Source organism: Arthroderma uncinatum (assembly GCF_011692745.1).
Source record: "Arthroderma uncinatum strain CBS 119779 chromosome Unknown scaffold1, whole genome shotgun sequence".
NCBI classification, from domain to species: domain Eukaryota; kingdom Fungi; phylum Ascomycota; class Eurotiomycetes; order Onygenales; family Arthrodermataceae; genus Arthroderma; species Arthroderma uncinatum.
Window position 1 is genome coordinate 3545034 of NW_022983863.1, and position 22550 is coordinate 3567583.

Here is a 22550-nt window from a genome sequence, read left to right on the forward strand (position 1 = left end):
GCGTGGTTTTATCCCAGCGTAGTCAAAGAGGGAGAGTTGTCTCTGGAATTTGATGGGTTAGCTTATCTGACCTTCAACGGCACCCCTGGACGTTCATTGATATGCTCACCAACCAAGATTAGAAGATAGCAGAAATGGACCAGTATAAATTCGTTTTGCTCGTGGTATTATGATATTGTAGGCATTCAATATGGTCGTCTAAGCGTGAGGCAGCTGTCGTTAAGCAAAGGAAAAGGAACAAAGGAGGGCAAAAAAGAAAGGAGGGTCAGGGCCGAGATTTGAGAGGTGAATCCTCCCAAAATGTCCACCGAGCGGTCAAGAGGGCGTCCTGGCGGAGTGGAAGGGGCGGTATCCGGTACGGTATGCGCGCGCAGGGAAGGCCGAATTGCAGTTCGCTGTACGGAGTATGCGTGTGTCGTGTCGTGTCCTGCTGTGCTATGTTGTTGATGATAGTAAGCTGCTGTGAAGCTCCACCGCCATATAAAAAAGCGGGCACCCACAGTCCAACCCAGAAAACAGCTGAGATGGTGCCCGTTGCGTCGGTCGAAGGGTAGAGCTGCCGTGGATGTAGACGACTATGAAGACGAGGGCCGTATATGCGAGTCAGCTCGGCGCGAGGAAGAGCAGAGGCGATGTTTGATGGCTGGATGGCTGACGGAGGACGTGGAGATGGAGATTCGGCCACAACAAACCCTGACCCAAAGAAGGGCAAGTTGGATCTGCAGAGTGGCCACGTGATGCTCACTCCCAGCAGCAGAAGACGCAGACAAACTACACGCAAAGATATGATGTTATAGGGAGATACAATGATATAAGGAAGTAGAATTTCAGCGAGTGTTATTATTATTATTATTAAACCTGTTTCCGGTAATACTCCTTGCAAACGCACATTTGTAGTCTCTGTATAGTCCATGTATCAACATGAATGAAAAGAGCGTCACAAGAGAAAACACTTGAAAAAGAAATACTCCAGGTCATTATATGCAACGATTGACCGGTAGATCATTTAAAAGCACCGTCTACCCATAAATGACAGGGAATAAACCAGACCAAACCTAACCGATACCAAAATGAGAGAGACATTATGCTTGACATGATACCCCTTATATCTAAACAAGGTGATGAAGAAACCTTCTCACTTCTTATATCTTCTCAGCGGCCGGTTTACTATCAACATGCATGCTATTTTGAGCATCACTGTCATCGTCTCTATGGAGTTCGTCGAATTTATACAAGGGTTCGAGATCAGCTTGCTTTTGACGCAAGATATGGCGACGGAAGAAGTGAGGTAGAACCTTGAAGGCTTGATAGCGCATATGCGTGGTTGTTGGGACGGCGAAGATGTAGTCCAGTTCCTCGAGGGTGCGTTGCTTGGTTTCAGGAACCCAGAGGAAGATCATTATCAGAGCTAGGACGTTCAGACCACTGTTGTTTCAACCCGTTAGTTTCACGTGTTTGTATATGCATGCATGCATAATTTAAACGGGGGGGCACTTACGCGTAGAAACCAAAGGCACCAGTTGGAGTCATGGTTTGGATGATACGAGGGAAAGATACTGAAAGTACCGCTGCCCAGAACAGACATGTAGCCACAGCCCAGGACATGCCGACCTCTGTAGTCATAAGATGTCAGTAATTGATATATTTACTGTCAAGTGGTAGATACGAAACTTACCGCGATGTGACAGTGGGAAGACTTCAGCAGAGTAAGTAAAAGGCACCGGCCCTTCACCCGGAGAATAAAAGGCAGCAAAAAGGAAAATGAAGAAAGCAATAAGTCCAAGATGCGCCTTGCTTTCCTCTGGGATATAGAAGCAGAAACCAGCAGCCAACAATGTCCATGTCATCTGCGGGAAAGTGAAGATTAGGAGAGCACGTCGGCCCCAAGTATCAATTGTCCAGATTGCGGGGAAGGCGAAGACGAAGTTAACCAATCCGAATCCGAAGGAGGCGATGAGAGCCTCGGACTCGCTGGCACCGGCTTGTTTGAAAATTGTTGACGAGTAGAAAGCCATGATGTTGACTATACACGATACATCAGCATACATCCACGATGGAATATGGTAAGCAGGGCAACATACTTCCACACATCTGTTGAGCAATCATTACAACGAATGAAGCCAACGTTGCGCGTCGAACTCTAGGAATCGTAAATAGTTGGATAAAGCGGGTAAAGTAGTTGCTATCTCCAGCAATTTCGGCTTCGATCTTAATCTGGGAGTAAATCATGTACAGGTCTCTGGCGGCTTGGATTTCGTGGTTTCTCAGCCTCTTCAGAGAGTGAAATGCTTTTGAGACTTTGCCCTTTTTGATATACCATCGTGGCGATTCGGGACACAGGAATACCATAGCCACGAGAGGAACGGCAGGGATGAAAGCGGAACCAACTTGTAGGCGCCACGCAATAGTGCCGGCGTCTTTCACAACAAGATTAGCAGTAAACCCGAGGAAGATTCCGAATGCCGTCCACCTATTCGACGAGTTAGTAATGTAAGCAAACAAACAGGCTAAGGAGAAGTAAGAGTGAACATACAATTGCCAGCTCATGACGAGACCGCCACGGACAACGGCCGGGGTATTTTCAGCGCAAAAGATTGGAACTGTCGAAGCCTTTGTGCCCATTCCAACACCGAGTAATAGACGAGTTGCCAGTAGCTGTTGCCAGGTTTGGGCCACGGCAGATCCGATAGGTGTTAGGACACAGAATATAGCGGAAACGAAAATGGTACCTCGGCGACCGAGAAACTGGTTCAATGGGTCAGAAAGCCAACAGCCGCTGTTTCCAGTTAGAGAAGACATCATTGAAATTTGAATACGAGCTCCGCATAAGGTGATTGCTTACAATAAAGCTGAACCGATGTATGGTCCACTATAAATATGTTAGTTCCTAGATCTCAATGTATTGAAAAGGAGAATCAGAGGTAACTCACGAGTTGACAAGTCCAACAAGCCACGAGTTGACATCGGCATTGGGGGCTCCATCAGAATCATCAATGCCCAGGGCCTTGGGGAAAGAGAGGTTGGCACCATTGGAACCAGTTTGATCCCATCCCCTATCACACGGATACGGCATTAGCATGTATTCTCACGAATAGACGTTCTCATGTATAAAATCTCCCATATATAAGATCACTGGCGTACTCACTGAACGGCAGCTCCGATGGAGCAGAGGATGATGGTGAAGTACATCGACCAGGGCTGACGCCACTTATGGGTGACTTCTCTGCGGATGGCGTTCCGTTCGTCCTCGGTGAGTCCATCGACGCTTTCGAAGTTTGCGGGATCCTTTGCTATGAGGGCACCCTTCCTCAGCAAGGGCAGGGCATCCTCTATCTCATACCTGGCCGCGAACTCATCAACATCGCGGAGGAGTCGTCTCTTGGGGATACTTGCGAGCGGGTTTTGCACTCTGCACGCAGATTGTCAGTCTCTTCTTGATCTTCGTAATTTAATTGAGGAGGTATAAAACGTACTTGGCAGTTATGTTGTTGGAGAGGTCGATGCGCTCTGGCTCTCCGCGCTCTTCGTCTTCAATGTCAGAGCTTCCATTGCTGCCAACGCCTGCGGCTTTTGGTTCAGCCAAGGCTCGCTCAGTCGTTTGCTGTGTTTCCGGCTGAGTTGGCTGAGTCGTCTGCGTCGTCCACTCAGGGGCAGGGTCGTTGCCACGCTCGGGTTCCGCCATGTTGGGTGTGGGAATTGGGCGCAATAGCTAAGCAAGGCCTTGCCAAGGGGAGGTGAAGGTGTAGGGAGGCCAGCCGGGGATTTTGATGGTTATATAGCTGCGAACAATCAAGGAGCAGCAGAAATAGTGCACGATCCGGGCTGCTTGAAAGTGCAAAAGAGGCAAGAAAAAGTCCGGGGTTCGAGCAAATCTCCCATCAATATATATATATATTCCACTTCCCCACTTCCCCGGCTCCAGGTTTCGTGCTGCTTGGTCGCTCTCAGTCGTGCCCGTGAGCTTCTGGATACGATGACGTCCGTTACATCACCGTCACCATCACTGTTACATGCCCTGGTTCTCCGTGCTGCAACCAACCAACCACCACCGCGAGCCACTTACCACTAACCGCCTTTGCTTTACCTCACGAGTACATCCATGTACCAGTCTTGTATACACAGACACGAACTGTGCAGCGGAGGGAAGAAGCAAGCCGCCATCAAGTGGAGATGCAGCGCGCATCTTTACTTGGCGTTCCTTGCGCCTGAATTCTCACCTTCCACAGACACCATTCAGACGCAAAGAAGGGGGATCGTCTACGGGATAATATGGAGGCTGACGGCCTTGAAGATCGACTGAGGCTTTTACCCCAGATAACAAAGGAGGAACGGCCGGGCGCGGAGGGAGAGGCGAGAGAAGAGAAGCTCAGAGAAGGCTGGATGGTGGGAGCAACCAACGCTGTGTGCGCGCTCCACCGCCGTGTAAGTAAGTGTAATACATGCCTCCACCCGGTAATGAGCTGACATGGATATAGGTTTCTTTCCTGTGTCTGCAAACAGCAGCTTCAGCTCTTCGACAAAGCAATCGACATATCCCTCTCCCGATCCCGTACATCAACCGCCGAAGTTATGCAAGCTCCTTGGTCGTCGAGTGCAAGCATTCCCGCTAGCCTCTTGGAAGTGCTTGACTCAGCCAGTCCCGTCCCTGCTTGCTTAGCGTTTACAGGCCAACAGAAAAGCTACAGAAGGACGACTCTTGATCCTTCGGCGCGGCATCATGCCGATAACGGCAAATCTGAGAGCGAGAAGGCAAAACGGCTGCCATCCTTGTCGTATCCCGGCTAATGGGTGGCACCTCCATTACCTACGAGGAAATTATATAACAGGCAGCCCGAAGGATTGAGAAATATAACAATTACGAGTCTGGTGATGCGAGGCTGCAGGTGAGATCTTGTTTGTCGGCCCAGTGGTGACGGGATTGCTACAAACGAGCGACCTGCCACCCTCAAGCGTATCAGATGGTCATCGACGGCTTGACGGGAGACGGCCTCGACGGAATATTCCACACTCCATGGAAGAAGAGGAAGAGATTGCCACTGTGTCTTTGGCGACTTCTGAGGGCGTCGGCGCTTTCCCCGGATACTCGTCACGTGTTTTAACGTCACGTTTATGATGACGTAACACGACTTCCCTTTCCCTCTTTCCAACGACATGTCAACAGCACGACTTTCCCTCCCTCGACACTCATGATCAAGACTCCATTCACTTCCATCCACGGTCTCAGGTAGGTTGGCCGGAGTAAGGACGTCTAAGGGCAGGTTATTGGCCTTAGCCCGAGGATACTAGGCTTGATATCTATCCTACGTGTTCCCCATGAAAGATACCCCTAGCCGTCCGAGAGTATCTCCTTGGTAGGCTTGATATGTCCGCTTTGGTGTTAGCCATAGCCCTCCTTCACATATACCGTTAGCCATTCTGGAAGACAAAGCCATGGCAATTGCAATATTCGCCCATAGCGCACACCCTTCTTAGCCTGAAGATATCCACTCAAGGAAGCCGTTAATCTGCCTTCTCAAAGATTGGTCAAACTTTTCTTAATTTCTTAATATATACCCTTAACCAAGCAGGCGGAAGGAGAATCATCTGGTAGCCTGGTATACCGTCCCTGCCACGTACCCTCTTGCTGGTAACCCATTTGTCCTCCTAGCAATACGCCAAAGATCACCTTTCAGAGCTATACCGTTAGTGATAAATTAACGGTCTTGGCTAGGTAAGGGGGCTCTTCGAGTGGTTGAAGAAGAGCATGTTGGTTGAATTTCTTTTGGTAATATATATATATATTTATTGATAACGTATAATAAATATAAAAAAGGAGAGAAAAGGACGAAAACATGAGAGAAAAGAAACCCCGCCTATGCAATCTCTTCCACTACTATATAGAGGTACCAACTGTTAGGACGCTATACTTTTTAGATCAATGTGGACTTGGTTTCGTTTACTTACGGCGCTATCTTTGATAGTTATCACTGCATCGTTGGTGGAAGGGCTGGCCGCACAGTTGTTGGTGGTGGGGGGGCCCGAGGGAGGTGGCGGGCGGCGGCGGTCTGACCACTTATGGTCGGCCCATCTGCGTCTAATCGAACGTCAGCTTTATATCAGATATATTTTTGGGCGGGTTGTCAATTACAGGATGTACGCCGCAGTCTTGCCCCACGGACCGAAGCAGGCACCGCACATGGCAATGATACCGCATATCCCCACGGCTCCAATTTGGACAATCCCCGTATGGGGAAAGAACGTGGCCAGCGTCGCCATGGGGTCGGCCCAGGGAACAGTGCTGTTTGTATCAGCCATTTTGATGCTGATGCTGCTATTGTTGTTGCTGTTACTGTTAATACTGCTGCTGCGGACGAGAGAAAAGGAGAGGGAGGTCCAGCGTGTGTTGCCCTCGCTTAAGGAGGCGCGTTTGGCTGTCGGCCTGCCGCTGCTCACCGCCCTCGACCCCCTTAGAACTTCTGATATACTGGATATATAGGCCTCGGATGGTGTTTAGGAGGTTGCGGTAGCTCCCGAATGCTCTCATCACCTCTTTTTCTACCAAAAAAATCAAATAAAAATCAAAGAGACTAAACGCTGTCAAAACCAGGCGAAGCCGTATGGCTGAGTTGGCCGCCTCTCACCCCCTTTTCTGGCTTCGTTTCCCTTTTCGGGTCGTTTCCTTTAGAGCTCAGCTTGTCTAGGGACTTTGAACCCTTCGGCATCTTCAATAGGGAAAGCCGTATCGGTAAAATCGACAAACCCTTCTATCCCTTTACCATATCCCATCCTTTGATCCATTTTACTTGTTTCGTAACCTCATCCCTGGACTGGAAAGCGCCCTCTATCCTCCTAATCATGTTAGAAATCCAATACATCTGCATACGGTCAAATAGCCGTTCAAAGTTCGGGCCGATACCGAATAACATCTTAACGAGCAGTATGGTGCAGCTGCCAGCAAGGAGTAAGATATAGTCACTAGCAAATTGTAGTAGTCCTTCTATCGTCATTTTGGGGCTTCTGGAGATATGTCCGGGATATAAATGTTGACGACTATATAGGAGATAGCTGGATGTAAAGTATTGAAGAGTATATGGAGACCTTCTTAGGATATCATAATGGAAATTTTCTGCCAAAGGTATCAAGTAGAATAAAAGGAGGAACAGCGAAGGAACGGTGCAGCTTGTCCTTCTATAATAGCCTTGAGATGAAAATCTTGCGTCTGGATATCGTCTCAACCGTGGACGAGCTGTCCCAGGTCTGGAATAAAGCTCTTCCATGATTCCGTCTATCCCGGGAAGCCGTAGAGAAAGAATCATCGTAGCTTCTATCTGTTGGCCTGACATCAACGACTCTTGTGTCGTGGGTAACTTCAAGCCAACCGCGTCTAACTGTCGCTAACGTTAGCCTGCACCTTTAGGTCCCACTTCGCCATGTTTATTTCAACTTCCACTGAAGAGCGAGCTAAACTGGAAGGGCCGCCAAGCGCGCAGGGGGAAGCGCTTAGACTTTGGCCTACAAGAATTAGCACGCAGCCATGTCCAACCTCAGGATAGAGGGCAGCCTTGGATGCTGTGTGCGTTCTACGCGACGGCGATGTGATTCCGAGTCGGAAGTGATGGTAGTGACGCTGGATGGCCGTGTGAGTGTTCAAATGGCTACGAGAACCCTGTACGTGTCGCTCACCACTGAAAATTATCCATCGCTGACGGGTCGTTTGCAGCAAAGAGCATGCAGGTTCATATCGATGCGGTTTCAGACGACCGTTAGCTTACTTACGGCTACACGCAGAGCGTGGTCATAGCTGGTTCCGAAGACGAGATAACGGGATATATACACGCCACCTGCAGGATACCATTTGTGCCTCCTAGGCGCGAGCACTGGCAGTCCCAAGACACTGATAGGAGCACGGCGTATCTTGACTACGAAGCCTCTTGGGCTATATCCTTAATACCCATCTATCATTTATCAACCAGTCGGATAAATGCAGATTGTGCCTAAAGGGTGGTGATCCTCGAGCTTCTCTGAATACCTACACTTAATAAAGTATAGGGATCTTACGGCCTGATTGTAGCACCAACCTATACTCGTGTATGATAACCCCCAAGTCATTAAAGCTTGACTATGCACTGGGGCTAGGCTTGCATTCTGCCTTGAGGGTAGAGAAGATTTTCCTGCCAGTATGATTTGTAGTTAATTATGGTGTAACTACATAATGCATCTCGCATACTCAAGATATCAGAATACCCTCTGTAATGCAGCGTCCTTGGGATGAGGCGTTGAAACCTAGCAGCCTTTATCTGCTTTGGTACATGGATTATATAGGCAAGATTCATGATCTGTGATACCATAGCGTTGATCAGGGCTATCTAGATATCCGAGCTGTAATATATCTAGTTTCAGGCACCCTCATTAATCCACTGATAGCATCAAAAAGTGAGGGTAGAGTGTCCCCAACGTGACCTCAGTAAGTTCAACTTGACCTTACTTTCAGCTGTGTTGCCCCGGTTGCCTGTGTTGCTGGCGGCGCTTACCAGGTATAAAAATATCTTGCCCCTCACCTTCTTCTCAACAACAACAACAACAACACCACCACTAACACCACCAACAACGTCGCCGTCAACGCGTCTTGCTTTTCTCTTCTCGTCTCTCATCACGGTTCCCTAACAGTCCTGCTTCTTCCTTTTGACCTGCGAAAGCCATATTTCGAGATCACTCTTCTTAACGTTTCCAGTTCGATATTATCCTGCCGTTTCAGCATAGCTGGCGGCCAAATCCCGGTGTCCAAGACCAGCCTGTGTCAATTCCCGTAAGGGCCGTTAAGGCAATCCTTTTCTTTACCCCTAAAACCACATTCGTCTGCCTCGATTTCCTCTTCCCATCCTCTTCATTTTTCGCGTTATGTTCTCTTCATTTTTCCCTTTCATATTCCGCTCGTTTCCCTCTTTAGCATCACCTCAAAAGCAGCTTTAACGCGTTGTTGAGGACCTAAGCTCCGGCTTGTTTCGTCACTTTGTGTAATAAGTCTTGATATCTCTGGGATAACGCGAAGCTAATGTCTGTATTCGAAGGTTAGTTAAGGGAACAGCAATCATGGCGAACATCCCCCAGTATGATGGGCCTCCATCTCAAGGGCAGCCTGGCTCACCTCGCGGACCTGCACCGCTTAATCCTGGCATGATGAGCCCTCGCCAGAATCCCGTCCATCCAAACTTCCCGGCACCAATGATTCCTCATGGTGATCCTGCGAGAAATCAACCTACAGCATACAGCTTGGACGATCTTGTAAGCACTTTCCTTTAATTCACTGGATTTCATTGAATATACGGTATCTGGGATTTGCCACGCCCAGTCACTATGTCTTGATGCATTCACCCGCAATTTGTAATTACGAACGAGTGACGGAGCCATCATTCATTGTTTTTTTTTTTTTGAATCCCCCATATTCACCGCCCCTTCTCCTGAGCTGCATAAAAAGACCCATCTTCCCTCCCTCCGTCTTTCTTAATTCCTCTTCCTTTAATTTGCAAGCCTCCTCTACGTTCTGATCTTTTGCCTATTCCTCCACCTATTCCCATTTTATTTCACAAGTTTTGCTTGCACTCCCCCGTCAGCACTGGCAATCATGGGGTTCACACCTTTCGAAAAGGTGCCTAATGTGGCCCTCCGGAATCTTAATTTTAACGATGAGCCTGCTGATCAGTACTACGAACCCGTGCCCTTGGTACAACGTCCTGGATACAATACCACCGGAAAAGATATCTCCTTGTCGACAAACTTTTACCCGATCCTTGATTACCCAAAGGGTAATGTTCACCAGTATGATGTAAGACCAAACCTTCTCTCTACCCCTAGCAACCTGGTTTCCTTGGACACTTACATGTTTTCACAGGTCATGATCGGAAATGGAGATGAGAAGCGTGTTGTGATCCAAAAAGTCTGGGACTCGAATGCACGCAAGAGCAAGCTTGGTCGTGATTTTATCTTCGACGGAAGCAAGCTTGCCTGGTAAGTTTCTCAACCTAAATATGTTGGACTTTGGTTTTCCTTTCCTTTTATTAAACGTCCCTCATAGGTCTCTTACGAAACTTAAGCATGATCTTAATATTGTTGTTGATCTCGACGCCGAGCAGGGCCGTACCGGCTCTAAGACTTCAAACGCCTTTCGATTGGTTGTACGATATACGAAGACCATCGGTTTGGCGGCGTTGGCAGCTGCAATTCGCGGTAATCATAACACCGACAAGGAAGCCGGGCAATGTTTAAGTATGTCCCATCCACGATAGAAAATGATTAGTCGCAGCTCTCTGACAACAATGCCTAGCCTTCTTCAACCATCTATTGCGTGAGACTCCGAGCCAAAAATTCATTGCTATCAAGTCATCCTATTTTTCCGAAAATAGTATTCGAACATCCGTTGGATGTGGAGTCGATGCCTTCAAAGGCATATTCCAAGCGATTCGCGTAGTCCAGGTAAAAGCAACCCCCGGGTGTCTCCGTCAAATAACATTTACTTACATTCACCTAGCCGGGGTCTCTTGCAATAAACGTTGACGTCTCAAACGCGTGCTTCTGGTCACGCAACTCTCTTCTCGTCGTTGCACTCTCAGTCTTCGAAGTTCGTGACGCCCAGCAACTAATTTTCAATTGCAAGCCCGAAAGAGACGGCCTCGGCGGCTATAAGGCCTCCAAGAAGTTTCAGCTCTTGGAGAGAATGAGAAAGCTTTCTGTGAAAGCCGATTACCCAGGCTGCCCTTGCCTAGACAAAGAATGGACCATCAAAGGATTCCTTTTGGCAAATTCAAAGGAGTACAAACTTGAAATCAAGGATCGTGCTACCGGAAAGATCAATATGATTTCTGTATTCGATTACTTCAAAAATCGCTACAACTACCACTTGACCTACTGGGAACTACCACTAGTACAGATGACCAAGAAAGATGTTGTCTACCCCATGGAGGTTTTGGTTATCCATAGGGCCCAGAAGTATCCCTTTAAACTTAATGATCTACAAACTTCGTCAATGATCAAGTTTGCGGTTACTCGCCCTGCCGAGCGCCGCAAGGCCATTGAAGAATCAAAAAAGAACCTCCAACACCCTGCTGACCCAGTGCTAAAGGCCTATGGCGTGGTAATCGGTGATAAAATGATCAAGACCCGTGCAAGACTGTTGCCGAACCCAGAGATTCTCTTTGGGGGAAATCAAAAGCTTAACCCACAAACCAATGGCCGCTGGGATTTGCGAGGCAAGAAGTTTTACTCCAAGAATACCAAACCGCTTAAGTCCTGGGGAGTGGCCGTTTTCAAAGGGAGGCACCCAATAAACAAGGCCCAAGTTGAGGCATTCTGCGACGCGCTCGTGCGAGCATACCAGGGACATGGAGGCGACATTGAGAGCCGTCGTCCAGAAATTATTGAAGTCGGACCCGATCCAGCCAAAGGCGTTTTCGATCTCTTCCACGCCACTGGCAATAGGTTCAACCTACGCCCTGAATTGATGATCTTTGTCGTGGCTGATCGACAGAGTTTCCATTATTCACGAATCAAGAAATCCTGCGACTGTCGCTTCGGTGTGCCATCCCAGGTCCTACAAGGTCAGCAAGTCGTCAAGTGCAACGGGCAGTACATCTCGAATGTGCTGATGAAAATTAACGCCAAGCTCGGTGGTACAACTGCGAGAGTGACGTCGAAGACTAGCAGCGGGCTTCCGCCCTATACAATGATCATTGGAGCCGATGTCTCACATTCATCCCCAGGCAGCTTTTCGCCATCGATGGCTGCAATGACTGTCTCTATGGACACTTTTGGCGGTCGGTACACTGCTGGATGCGAGACTAATGGAGAGCGTGTTGAGATTATCAGCCAGGCAAACGTTAAGTCGATATTATCTCCATTAATTCGTGAGTGGGTTATGAACACTGGAAAGGGGAGTGTCCCAAAACAGGTCTATTACTTCCGTGATGGTCTTTCGAGCGGGCAGTTCCAGGCCTGCTTGCGAGAAGAAATTCCACATATTAAGAAAATCTTCACCGAAATCATGGGCAGTGAATGGCCAGGGAAAATGACAATTGTTGTTGCATCCAAGCGTCACCACGTCCGAGCCTTCCCAGAGCCGACTGATCGTATGGCCTCAGACAAGAACGGCAATCCTTTGCCTGGCACTCTCATTGAGAGAGATGTCACAGATCCCTACCGATGGGATTTCTTACTCTACTCCCACATTGCTCTGCAAGGAACATCTCGTCCGGTGCACTACCATGTGCTTATAGACGAGATGAAGCACAACCCAAATCAGCTTCAGAACATGATTTATGATCATTGTTACCAGTACATGCGCTCAACCACCTCGGTCTCTCTGTGTAAGCTGCCCTGTCAAGTCCTAGTCTAGAATTATTCTAACATCGTCGTTAATAACTAGTCCCGGCCGTTTATTATGCGCATCTTGCGTCGGCTCGAGCTCGATCCCATGAGGACGTACCTGCTAGCTCCGGACCACAGTCTGGACCTGGTATCAAACAGGGCCAGGCTCCTCCTCCAGGACCCCGTGATACCGAGATTCCACAATTGCTTCCAATGCCAAACAATGACCGCATTGGGTTTAAGATGTGGTACATCTAACTTAACATATTGCTCTATCCAGTGGCCAGCAACAGGGGACGTTGAACTACGATGAACGACAAAAGACTTTGCGATAAACGAAACTAAAAAAAAAAAAAAAAAAAGAAACAGCATCATCAACAACAACATCAACAACCTAAAAAAAATCTCCTTCTTTTCTCTTCGGTGGTGGTGGGAGATCCACAGGCGGCGGCTCGAGGTTGCTCAGCGCGCTGCTAGGACTCCGGAGCGTTAGATAGAAATTTCCAATCAATCAATTTATGTTTTACAAATTCTTTTGAGCCTTCAGCCTTTGACCCTTCACCTGATAAATCGTTTAGCGTGGAGGGAATAATAGCTCTCATATATAACACGCTCATCATGCCAAAAGGCCCGTACGTAGAGGAATAACCTGTAGCTTCGTGACCACCCGCATCCGCGCAAGGCAGGCTCTGGTATCTGCCCGGTCGTATCCCATAGCCCACGGCTCTCTAGTCTGTATCTCTCTCTGTCTCTCTCTCTCTCTCTCTCTCTCTGTCTCTCGGCTGGCTGCACATCGCATGACAAGTGAGTGTGGCTCAAAAAAAGTGGCGCATGTCAACTTAAATTGCTTTTTTCTGTTTTTTTTGATGGTGAGAGGATGCGAAACTGCGAATACCACTGGAAAGGAAAAAGGAAGAGTGTTTGTTCGCTGCGGCTCTATCCTGCGATATTCATCCAGGTCAACTCCCTCGTTTCGTTCCCGTAGATATTTAATTGCGCTCTGTCACTTTGTCCTGGTCGGCCTCGGGAGTTGAGACCTTGCAACATCTCGCCCTACGCAGACAAGACGCCTATCACTGCTGCCAGTCTCGCCGACGAAGCCTCACGCCCGAGACCTACTTCTGATATTCCTGGTCCTGCTGCTTCCCGGCTGTGTATCTATATCCTCGTCTGCGGACCGATACGCTTCCCTCGTGGAGCCTTCTGCTTTCCTCTGTGCAGTGAATCCCCCCGTTGGCAATGACTACTCGCATCGTGAAGGAGTGTCTTTCCCCGTTGCCCCTCTAACCACATTTTCATGTCTCCTTGCTCGATATCCCATCCATCTGCGATATTATAACGTTTGATACCCATAAAGATCCGTATCCCCTTCTTCCGAAAACCGTCTTCCTCTCGCCATCAGGGCGTTTCTTCCGATCATCCCACTATAAATCCTGGCCTCTTCATTTGTCCCGGACGGCTCACAAAGCTGCCCGGACCTATCCTGCTTGGATATCAACCCGGGTACCGCTGCGACAGACAAGCCGCCGGTTTCTTCGGTCCCTTCTTCGGATGCTGGGAGTTTGCATAGCATCTCTCGCAGGGCCTTCTTCTCCCGGAACCATACCGCCGTCGAGAAAGTGCGTCAGTTTGTCGGTCAGGCGCGGACGCTGAGCAGAGCGGTTGCTGTCAAGATGGCTGAGGTAAATCTGTCTGCGTCTCTATCCAAGCGAAGCCGTTCGACGGATAGCAGAGTGTCGGCTGGCCAGTGTTCAGAATCGTCGGATACGGATTGTAAATCTGTGCTGAACAAAGGGGGGCCTGAGATTCCTTCATACCTTAAGCAGCCAGCTCAATGTGAGTTGACCCTGCTTTTGCTACACCGGCGGGATGCTTTTGTAGTCCTTTCTCTTTGTTTCTTTTTCCCTTTTTCGTTCTTTACTATTTCTTATTACTAGAGAGGTACATGGATTAATGTTTGGAATATAGATGTGCGTGATAAGTTTAGCGACCTGGAATGGATGGAGCGACACCGAAGAGCTGCAGGCGCCTTGTCGCAAGATCCCTCTCATAGATGGACGTTAGACACGAGTCCACAGGTGAAGGCGCGGAATCGCTACGGAGACGTGCAGGCGTGGGAGAATTGTCGAGTTCATCTCAAGGTCCCGCCTGGAGCATGCGATTTCATTAACGCCTCCCCCATCGTGCTAAAAGACCCAGAGACTGAAGGAGAGTATAAATACATTGCAAGCCAGGTACGTTCAAGATCGACTTTTGTATACACGAGTCTCGCCTTAGCTTACGAATGCTTTCGATTGTTGATAGGGCCCAAAGCGCGATCGGCTTGCCGATTTTTGGAATATGATTTACTATGAGGCAGGTGAAGTTGCTGTCTTGGTTATGCTCACCCAAACAGTCGAATCCGGAAAGGAAAAATGTGCTCAATATTTCCCACAGGATATGGAAAATCCTACGTTTGAATTTTCCTCGTGGAGAGCGGATCAACCTGTTGGTAGCGATGATGCAACTCCCCCAGACGGCTATTTTTCTGGCTCAGTGACCCTTTTAAACACGACATATGATGAAACAATACGCTCCCATGTTAGCGAGCTTGAGCTTCGCGTTGGCTCAAATACCAAAACGGTATGGCATTTCCTCTTCGCCGGATGGTCCGACTATGGAACTCCCGAGGGACCTGATCGAGATGCCCTCCTCAATCTTATGTCAGTCACAGCAGAAAAAGCCCAATCGTTTTCCAATCCCAGAATTGTGCACTGCAGCGCTGGTGTGGGAAGAACGGGAACCTTCATCGCTCTAGATCACTTGCTGAGACAGCTACGGTCTGGACAGCTGCTGAAGGAAACTGATAAATCAACGGATGCAATTTTTAACACCGTGAATCGGTTAAGGGAGCAGCGAATGCTCATGGTCTACAATGCCTTTCAATATCAATTCATCTATGACGTTCTGAAAGAGCAAACTCAAATCAAGTTGGGCATTGAGACAGCTCCAATCGAGCCTCGCCCTCAAAAAATACCGAGACCTGACGACGGGATGTTTAAGCCTGAATTAGTCGCTTTGAGCCCTGGCGATATCAGCATCAAGGCTAGTTCCGAGGATGAAGAGGACAAGGATGACGGTAAAGTCGATGATAAAGGTAAGGATGAAGATGACGAAGAAGACGACGAAGAAGACGACGAAGACGACGAAGATGAAGATGACGAAGATGACGAAGATGACGATGAGGAGGATTGAGGCGATAGTTCAATTCTTCCGCTACGCTTTCATTCTAGATGCATATACTTTTCTTTCCTATCCATACTCCTTACAAAACAATTTTGCATCCCACGGAACCTCATTTTCTGTCTTCATATATTTGACTCGAATTGTTTTTCTATTGGGACATTAAATGGTTTTTCCTTCTTGCATGACTTCTTGCATTTTCCGCCCCCTCCTCGCTCAGACTGTTTCTTTCCCTCCTCCCCTAAATTTATACACCTTTTTAGTTGATTTTTCACCTTTATACCTGGTTTCCCTGTTTTTGTCTTATGTGTTTACGATGGTCATGTTGCATAGTTAAATAGAATTCCTTGGTGCATGTATGGAGGACAAAATACCCCTAACTGGTTCCGTTTCTCCTTTGACTGGCATTACTCGCTGCGCCTCTTATTCTTTCTTAAGAGGTCATGGTTGTACAGCTTCAACAGGTCAATTAAATTCTCGGGCACTGCAGAGAGCGTATCTTAACGATCGATTAAGAGTTGAAGGACCTTCGGAGGAACGAGATATAAAAAAGAATCGGAGTAAAGTGTCCCATTACTGCGTATAGGCTGAGTTGAAATTAGTCTGGCAAGGTCAATAATATCGCATATTAAATACAAAAAGTACAATCGAGTTAAACATGAAACAACAATTCGCCTTGATTCGCCAGCGCCAAAAAAAGATAAGTAAAAAAAAAAAAAATCCCAAATGCCATCCGTGTATAAATATCAATAACAAGTCGTATACCGTACGTAGTCATAGCGTGGAGCGAGTGCTTTTGGGGATAAGAAGTGATCCTCAATTCTTATGGTCATTCTCGCCAACTTTTCCTATTTGATCAGGCGAAGGCTTCTGACCAATATCTCCATTGGACGCGCCGCTCGCGGGCCCAGCATCTCCAGTATCTTCCGAAACCTCCCAATTATCTTCAGCATTCTCATCCCAGTTATCAACCTCATCTTCTAGCGACTGGGCGTTTGTGATGCCTGATTCTTGTTCGCCGGTACCATTCGCCAAGCCAAGCTCAACATCTTCCTCTCCATTCTCCATAAGGGCTCCGAACCTTGCTTTTCTCCTCCGTTCAAGCATCCGCTTGTGATACCATGTGCACAGCCCTATGGCTGCGAGACTTCCGACGGTATTCGCCAGAATATCATATGGATCGAAAGAACCGCCATTCGGAATAAGTCCCCGTGCGATTTCAGACCCTACTCCCAGGACCAGCGTGCATACGATGAGCGATAAATGTAGTGTTCTTCGGCGGGTGGTGTCTAGGACCCAGTAGAATGCGAGTGACAGTAGGAAAAAGGTGACCAGGTGTACGACTTTGCCGTTGACTTGTATAGGTGATGGAACTGGAGGCTCTCCTTCCTTCGGAGGCGTGGTATGGGGGGCAAAGCTAAGGTAGGCGGATAGTAGGAGCAGAGCAGCAAACCCTCCTATGCAAACGAGTCAGATAGGTACGCGGACTCCTAGGGAGTAACCTAGCAGGGCTAAACATGTAAAACGGAGGATGACAACCCACCAGCAAATGGATATCTTATTCGGATCATCGCCATTGCGTAAGGAATATGGAGTTAACTGCTATCCTTCTGATCCGGAGTACTAGGCTGCCTGATCCTGCGAGAGGCAAGCAGTTCCGATTGCTAAGCTTCGTTTGTTCTCAGTCTAGGGCTAAAGCTGGGCGTTGGTCATCTGAGTAATATGCTGTCCCTGTACGACTTCTGCGAAAGGCCATACCCCGGCGTAGGTTGTCTGTTTGAGTCTCTGTCGCAGTCGCGATCGTCTCTAGATAGAAGAAGCAGACGAAACCTGTGATTATGTAATATATACCACGTGACCGTCTCAATATCAAGTTGGAGGCTCAAAGCAGTGCCATCAGCATACAATATAGAGTGAGCTTCTAAATGCTAGAGAAATCTACGGAAACAGTATGTAAGAGCAGCATCTGGCTAGATTTCTTATGTAGGCATTTTACAATAACACCTAAAGGCTTTAAAGGGCTTCTAGGTAGTATCACGACCGCGGTGACCTCCGACTAGACCGTAGCTGATATCTCCAGAAGGCCGCTGTATATATCTTATCTTCATGCTCGTACACATCTTATACTATAGCTTATAGACTTACAGACTTATGTATTATGTATAGACTTATATGTATTATGTATGGCTGCCGTATGGGTGATGTCCACGTGACCTGGCTGCTGTCTACAAGTCTGGGCAGCCTCCATCATGGGCACCTCCGCAAAAATCACCACCAAAAAGAGCTCCCTTGGAGCCATCAATAACTCAACACATTCATCTCTTTTGTCATCCTGCGGGTTGCTGGAGCTGCTGTCGCCATCAGGCCACCATCTTACATGCTTTTTTTCCGCGTCCTAACGCCTGCTTCTTGCCTGCCGAAACTGGCTCCAAAGCGTGGAGGGCCGAACCCTCTCGCCCGCCCGGTATAGCGGGTTTGGCGCGGCCATGTCGCTCAATCACCACCACACCTGGCTTCCTCCAGGGCATCTCCGACCTCCCGACGATTTCTATGACACGCATTCCTCCGTCAATGGCCTCTCCAGAACCCCATCCCGCCCGCGTACACCCCAGTTGCGGTCCCGTGCCACCTTGGAGTCTATGCAGAGCGGTACGTCGATATCAGAAATGGATCCCGCGCCCGAGGAAGACCCTCGCATCGTCGCATTCAGAAACAGCTATCAGAAAAGCGAGGCCAGGATAAATTATCTATTTAGTGGCAAAAGGACATCGGACAACAGCCTGCCCAGCGCAGAGTCTCGTGATACCAACGCCGTCGAAGACGGACCCGAACCTGCGCAGCCAGAACTCCCAGCTGGCCCCCGAAAACCGGCCAGGAACTTAGACGAAGATGATTACGACGAATATGATGACGAGGGAGGCAGCGACTCTGGGGCACAGGGGCCTTCTCCCCCAAAATCCAAGAGCGCGCCCACCCCCCCTGAACCGAAGCACGCGCCTCAATCCCCTTCAAGACTACCCACACAGCCTAGTTCTGCGCCGGAGAACTCGAAAGACGCGAAGAAGGAATCGGCGGAGGATATCCGAAAGCGATTGGAGCAAGATAAGAAAGCCACGGAGGAGGCTGCTCGTCAGAGTTTCCATACCATATTCTACACCTTGGAGAACGACCGTGATGCGATGCTGGACCAGCAGCGGCTGGAGGAGTCTGAGAGACAAGTCGAGGCCGAGATGTCAAGCCAGAACAATACTAATAATGATTCCGCCGCCGCTCAGGGGTCTGGCCATGGAACCCTAAGCAGCGCCAATCTCGGCGCATCCAGCCTGACACTTAAGAACCTTATTGCGCGAATTGACATGAAGCGCCATGAAGTCCAGGCGTCTGATGCTGAACTGCGGAGCTTGATGAGCGAGGTCCGAAAGAATCGAAGCAAATGGGCAAGCGAAGAGAAAATTGGCCAAGAGGAGTTATACGAAGCTTTGGAAAAGGTCTTGAGCGAACTCAAAGCCCAAACAGAGCATTCTAGCGCATTCTTAACCAAGGTTAATCGGCGGGATGCGCCCGACTATGTTAACAGTAAGTGCATTTTAAGACCGCCTCTTTGGCTTCTCGGTTCGTTGTCTAATATCTATGCTCTAGTTATCAAACGACCCATGGACCTGGGAACCATGACCAAGAAGCTGAAGGCTATCCAATACAAATCAAAACAAGAATTTGTCGACGATCTTAATTTGATCTGGGCCAATTGCTTGAAATACAACGCCAACCCAGAACATTTCCTCCGTAAACACGCCCTGTACATGAGGAAGGAAACAGAAAAGCTTGTACCGCTGATTCCTGATATCGTAATCAGAGATCGCGCCGAAGTGGAAGCCGAGGAACGCAGACTTCAGCTTGCTGATCTTGATGGCGCAGAGGAGAGCGACGATGAACCTATCATGTCCTCTCGCGGTCGAAAGGCCCCTGGAAAGAAATCTAAAAAGGGCACCACCACAGCACGAACAGCTCCCGAGACGAAATCGGAGACTACCTCTGTTACTGATTCTCGACCTCAAGCCCAAGAAGCACCGCTCGTGAGACAGGAATCTGTCTTGGATGGGAGCCAGAACGATTCCTCAACACCCCCTCCCGGTACACTAACGCCTCTCACCTTAAACAATCACGGCCTTACTGCCACTCAAGGCGATAGTATGGATATCGATTGCATTGGACCGCCTCCTGCTGGTCAATGTTCTGCGCTTTTAGGACTTGGATCTGAGTTTGAAGACCCGGAATTCAAGGTCTGGAAATTAGTGACAAAGAAGGATCGTGCTCTTGTGGCTGCTGAAAGACATCGACTTTTCAAAGGAGATAAACTCAACCCAGACGAACAAGCGCTCCTCAGAACCAAATCTGGTATGAGAAGGTGGATTCGACACCGCAGAGCAACCCCAGGTGAACAAGATAAACCCGAAGCCGCACCCTCCCAAGCTAAGGAGGCCGAGCCTAGTGGAGAGACCCTTGCGGAAGGGATTGAGGAGGAAGAAGACAAAATGCTCCCTGATTATTATGATGTGATGTCGGTGATCCCTGATCTCCCTGAAAACCTCCACTGGGTGGAGGATGCCGAGGGGAACGTGGTGGAGCACTCCGAAGAATTCCTTCGAGTCCTCCCTAGCGGCTCATTTACAGCTCCAGTCAGCAAATTCTCGAAGAAGATGGACGCCAATATAAGACAGATGCAAGAAACAAGGAAAGCGTGTTCGAAGATCAGCATTGTCAAGCAAATGCAACAACAATCTCAGGTTAGACGAACTCCCACCTACCCTTGCCCAATCTTTCAATATTCTAACGGCATTATCTAGATGTATCAAAATCAGTTTCAAAAATACCAGCCTGAACGACTCATCGAACAGGATATTGCTCCTCACGTCATGAATGGCGAGGGGCCTGTCATCAACCCTTGGGTCTGCAGGGCCGCACTTCAACGATCTATCGGGAAAATTCTATATCACACAGGTTTTGAAGAGTATCAACCCTCTGCTTTGGATGCCATTACGGATGTTGCATCAGATTTTTTCTGCAAAATCGGCCAAACGCTTAAATCATATATGGAAGCCCCAAAGGTCCCTGCCGTCGAGAGTTCATCAGAGCCGGCTGGCACGTCGGAATGGAAGCTCCCATATACCTCCGAAGAGATGGTTTTGCATACTCTTCAAGCTGTCGGTACAGATGTTGATGCATTGGAAGCTTATGTTAAAGAAGATGTGGACCGCCATGGCGCAAAACTCAGCGTGATACATGATCGATTGAAAAACCATCTTACTGAACTTCTACGACCTGCATTTGCTGACGCTAGTGGCGACGGATCCGGAGCTTTCAATGATGGGAGCGAGCAATTCGTCGGAGGTGACTTTGCCGATGACATCGACGAGGATTTCTTTGGATTTAAGGAACTTGGGTTGGACAAGGAATTCGGTCTCGCTAGTCTAAGTGTCCCTCTCCATCTCCTTCAGAACCGCATGTTCCACGCCCACCAGGCCCAAAACGCAAAGTAAGTGAATAGTCTACCACTTGTGCTATTATGTATCAAGTTACTGACTTGCCTTTACAGTTCTACCCAATCGGCATCCGATTTATTCCCAACACCGCCCCAATACCCTAAGATCACGCTTGAATCTATTCCGTCGCAGATTGGTCTTGCTCGGAACTTCTTCCTAGCGAAGCTCCACGCCAACAAAGATGAACCTTTAATTGAAGATCATGAACTCCCACCCAAACAACGGCCAATGGCAGGACGACCACGCGTTCCCGCATCAGGAAAGATCCCACCGCAGCCTTCTCAAGGCATCGGCTCTAGCCCTCAGAAGCGACCAGCGCCCCCCGCTAGTTCCATATCAGCCAAAGGAATCATTTTGGAACCCAGCAAGAAAAAGGCTAAGAAGAATGTTGGTCTTTCCGTTGGCATGTTTAGCGCTGATGGAGCTGCTGATGATTCAGCTTCTACGGTCACTGTCCCTAACAATACTATGAAAGGGCTTATGAAATCAAAGTTGACAGACGGGTCCAACGGCCATGTTGGTATGAATGGAAATGCCAATGATACAAACGGGGTTGCCTCCGAACAAATGGGAAGCCAGCCCTTGAAAGGAAGCGCATGAAGGCTTATGGTCACTTATCTTGACGCCAGTTAAAAACGCACACTTGCAGCAAAATTGGGGTAGTCTCCAGGACGAAAGGTTTGGATTATGACCTTTATCATGCAATCTTTTTATCCCCTTCAGTTTCTTTATTCCTTACTTCTGTTTTTAGCCCCCAAACTTCAATTCTACCTCTAGCCCTACCAACAACTCGATGGTGGGCGTTAGAAGGGTTACTATTTACGCCATACATGTTGACCATTTTACCTTTCTTCTTCTGTATTCTTCCTGACACCCTTTTCCATTTTCGCATCCTTCGCATTGCTCAGGTGATATCCGGAATTGCGGATTCTGGCGTTTCGAAGCCAATTATGATATTTGTTTCTTGTGTGTGTCTTTGCCGGTCTTGGGGTTGTTGGCCGTGGGTGTTTTGATTACTAGTACATGCTCCTTTGGCTCATTTCCTCCTATGCTATGCTTTCCTTTTTTGTGGTTTATGTGTGGTTGATGCGTTTATTGAATGATTATTATTACACCTAACCGGTTCATCACATGGCGGTATTACTCGATTTTGCACCACCCCTAATCCTTTGGCATCCAGTCTGCTTCTCTGCCTATGTTTTAAATTATTTTAATAGATGGAACGATACTCAAAGACTTTCCTTTCTCTTTGGTTTATCTACTACTTTGATACCATTCAGTTCACTGTTGAAACGCCAATGTACAATGTTAGTTAGTTTTCCCTTGTCGCTCCTTCTATCTTATCCCCTTTTCGACGGTTCCTTCTTTTTTTGGCTTTAATCCTCCATACCAATGTTGTAGCAGGACATATAAATACCGTCCAGCTTTATCCCTACTTTCTACCTGTAATTT

The 22550-nt window shown here is 48.3% G+C and overlaps 5 protein-coding genes across 5 annotated transcripts; 3 read left to right on the plus strand and 2 right to left on the minus strand.

The window, feature by feature from the left end:
* Positions 1-265: 265 nt before the first annotated feature.
* GIQ15_01081 (arabinose-proton symporter) lies at positions 266-3682 on the minus strand (the record flags this gene model as incomplete). Its single annotated transcript, XM_033548498.1, has 10 exons — positions 266-771; positions 1169-1425; positions 1499-1613; positions 1676-2023; positions 2082-2470; positions 2534-2776; positions 2843-2869; positions 2931-3053; positions 3146-3409; positions 3474-3682. The coding sequence occupies 10 exons, from the start codon at positions 3680-3682 to the stop codon at positions 266-268; spliced, it is 2481 nt and encodes an 826-aa protein (XP_033409449.1).
* Positions 3683-9601: 5919 nt separating this feature from the next.
* GIQ15_01082 (eukaryotic translation initiation factor 2c) lies at positions 9602-12594 on the plus strand (the record flags this gene model as incomplete). The annotated part of the gene is made up of 6 exons (XM_033548499.1): positions 9602-9802; positions 9869-9984; positions 10052-10242; positions 10301-10449; positions 10505-12335; positions 12395-12594. The coding sequence occupies 6 exons, from the start codon at positions 9602-9604 to the stop codon at positions 12592-12594; spliced, it is 2688 nt and encodes an 895-aa protein (XP_033409450.1).
* Positions 12595-14009: 1415 nt separating this feature from the next.
* GIQ15_01083 (protein-tyrosine phosphatase) lies at positions 14010-15182 on the plus strand (the record flags this gene model as incomplete). Its single annotated transcript, XM_033548500.1, has 4 exons — positions 14010-14172; positions 14305-14570; positions 14641-15100; positions 15166-15182. The coding sequence occupies 4 exons, from the start codon at positions 14010-14012 to the stop codon at positions 15180-15182; spliced, it is 906 nt and encodes a 301-aa protein (XP_033409451.1).
* A 1192-nt stretch (positions 15183-16374) lies between these two features.
* GIQ15_01084 (uncharacterized protein) lies at positions 16375-17135 on the minus strand (the record flags this gene model as incomplete). The annotated part of the gene is made up of 2 exons (XM_033548501.1): positions 16375-17015; positions 17102-17135. The coding sequence occupies 2 exons, from the start codon at positions 17133-17135 to the stop codon at positions 16375-16377; spliced, it is 675 nt and encodes a 224-aa protein (XP_033409452.1).
* A 909-nt stretch (positions 17136-18044) lies between these two features.
* GIQ15_01085 (transcriptional activator SPT7) lies at positions 18045-21698 on the plus strand (the record flags this gene model as incomplete). The annotated part of the gene is made up of 4 exons (XM_033548502.1): positions 18045-19134; positions 19198-20342; positions 20403-21091; positions 21152-21698. The coding sequence occupies 4 exons, from the start codon at positions 18045-18047 to the stop codon at positions 21696-21698; spliced, it is 3471 nt and encodes a 1156-aa protein (XP_033409453.1).
* Positions 21699-22550: the final 852 nt, after the last annotated feature.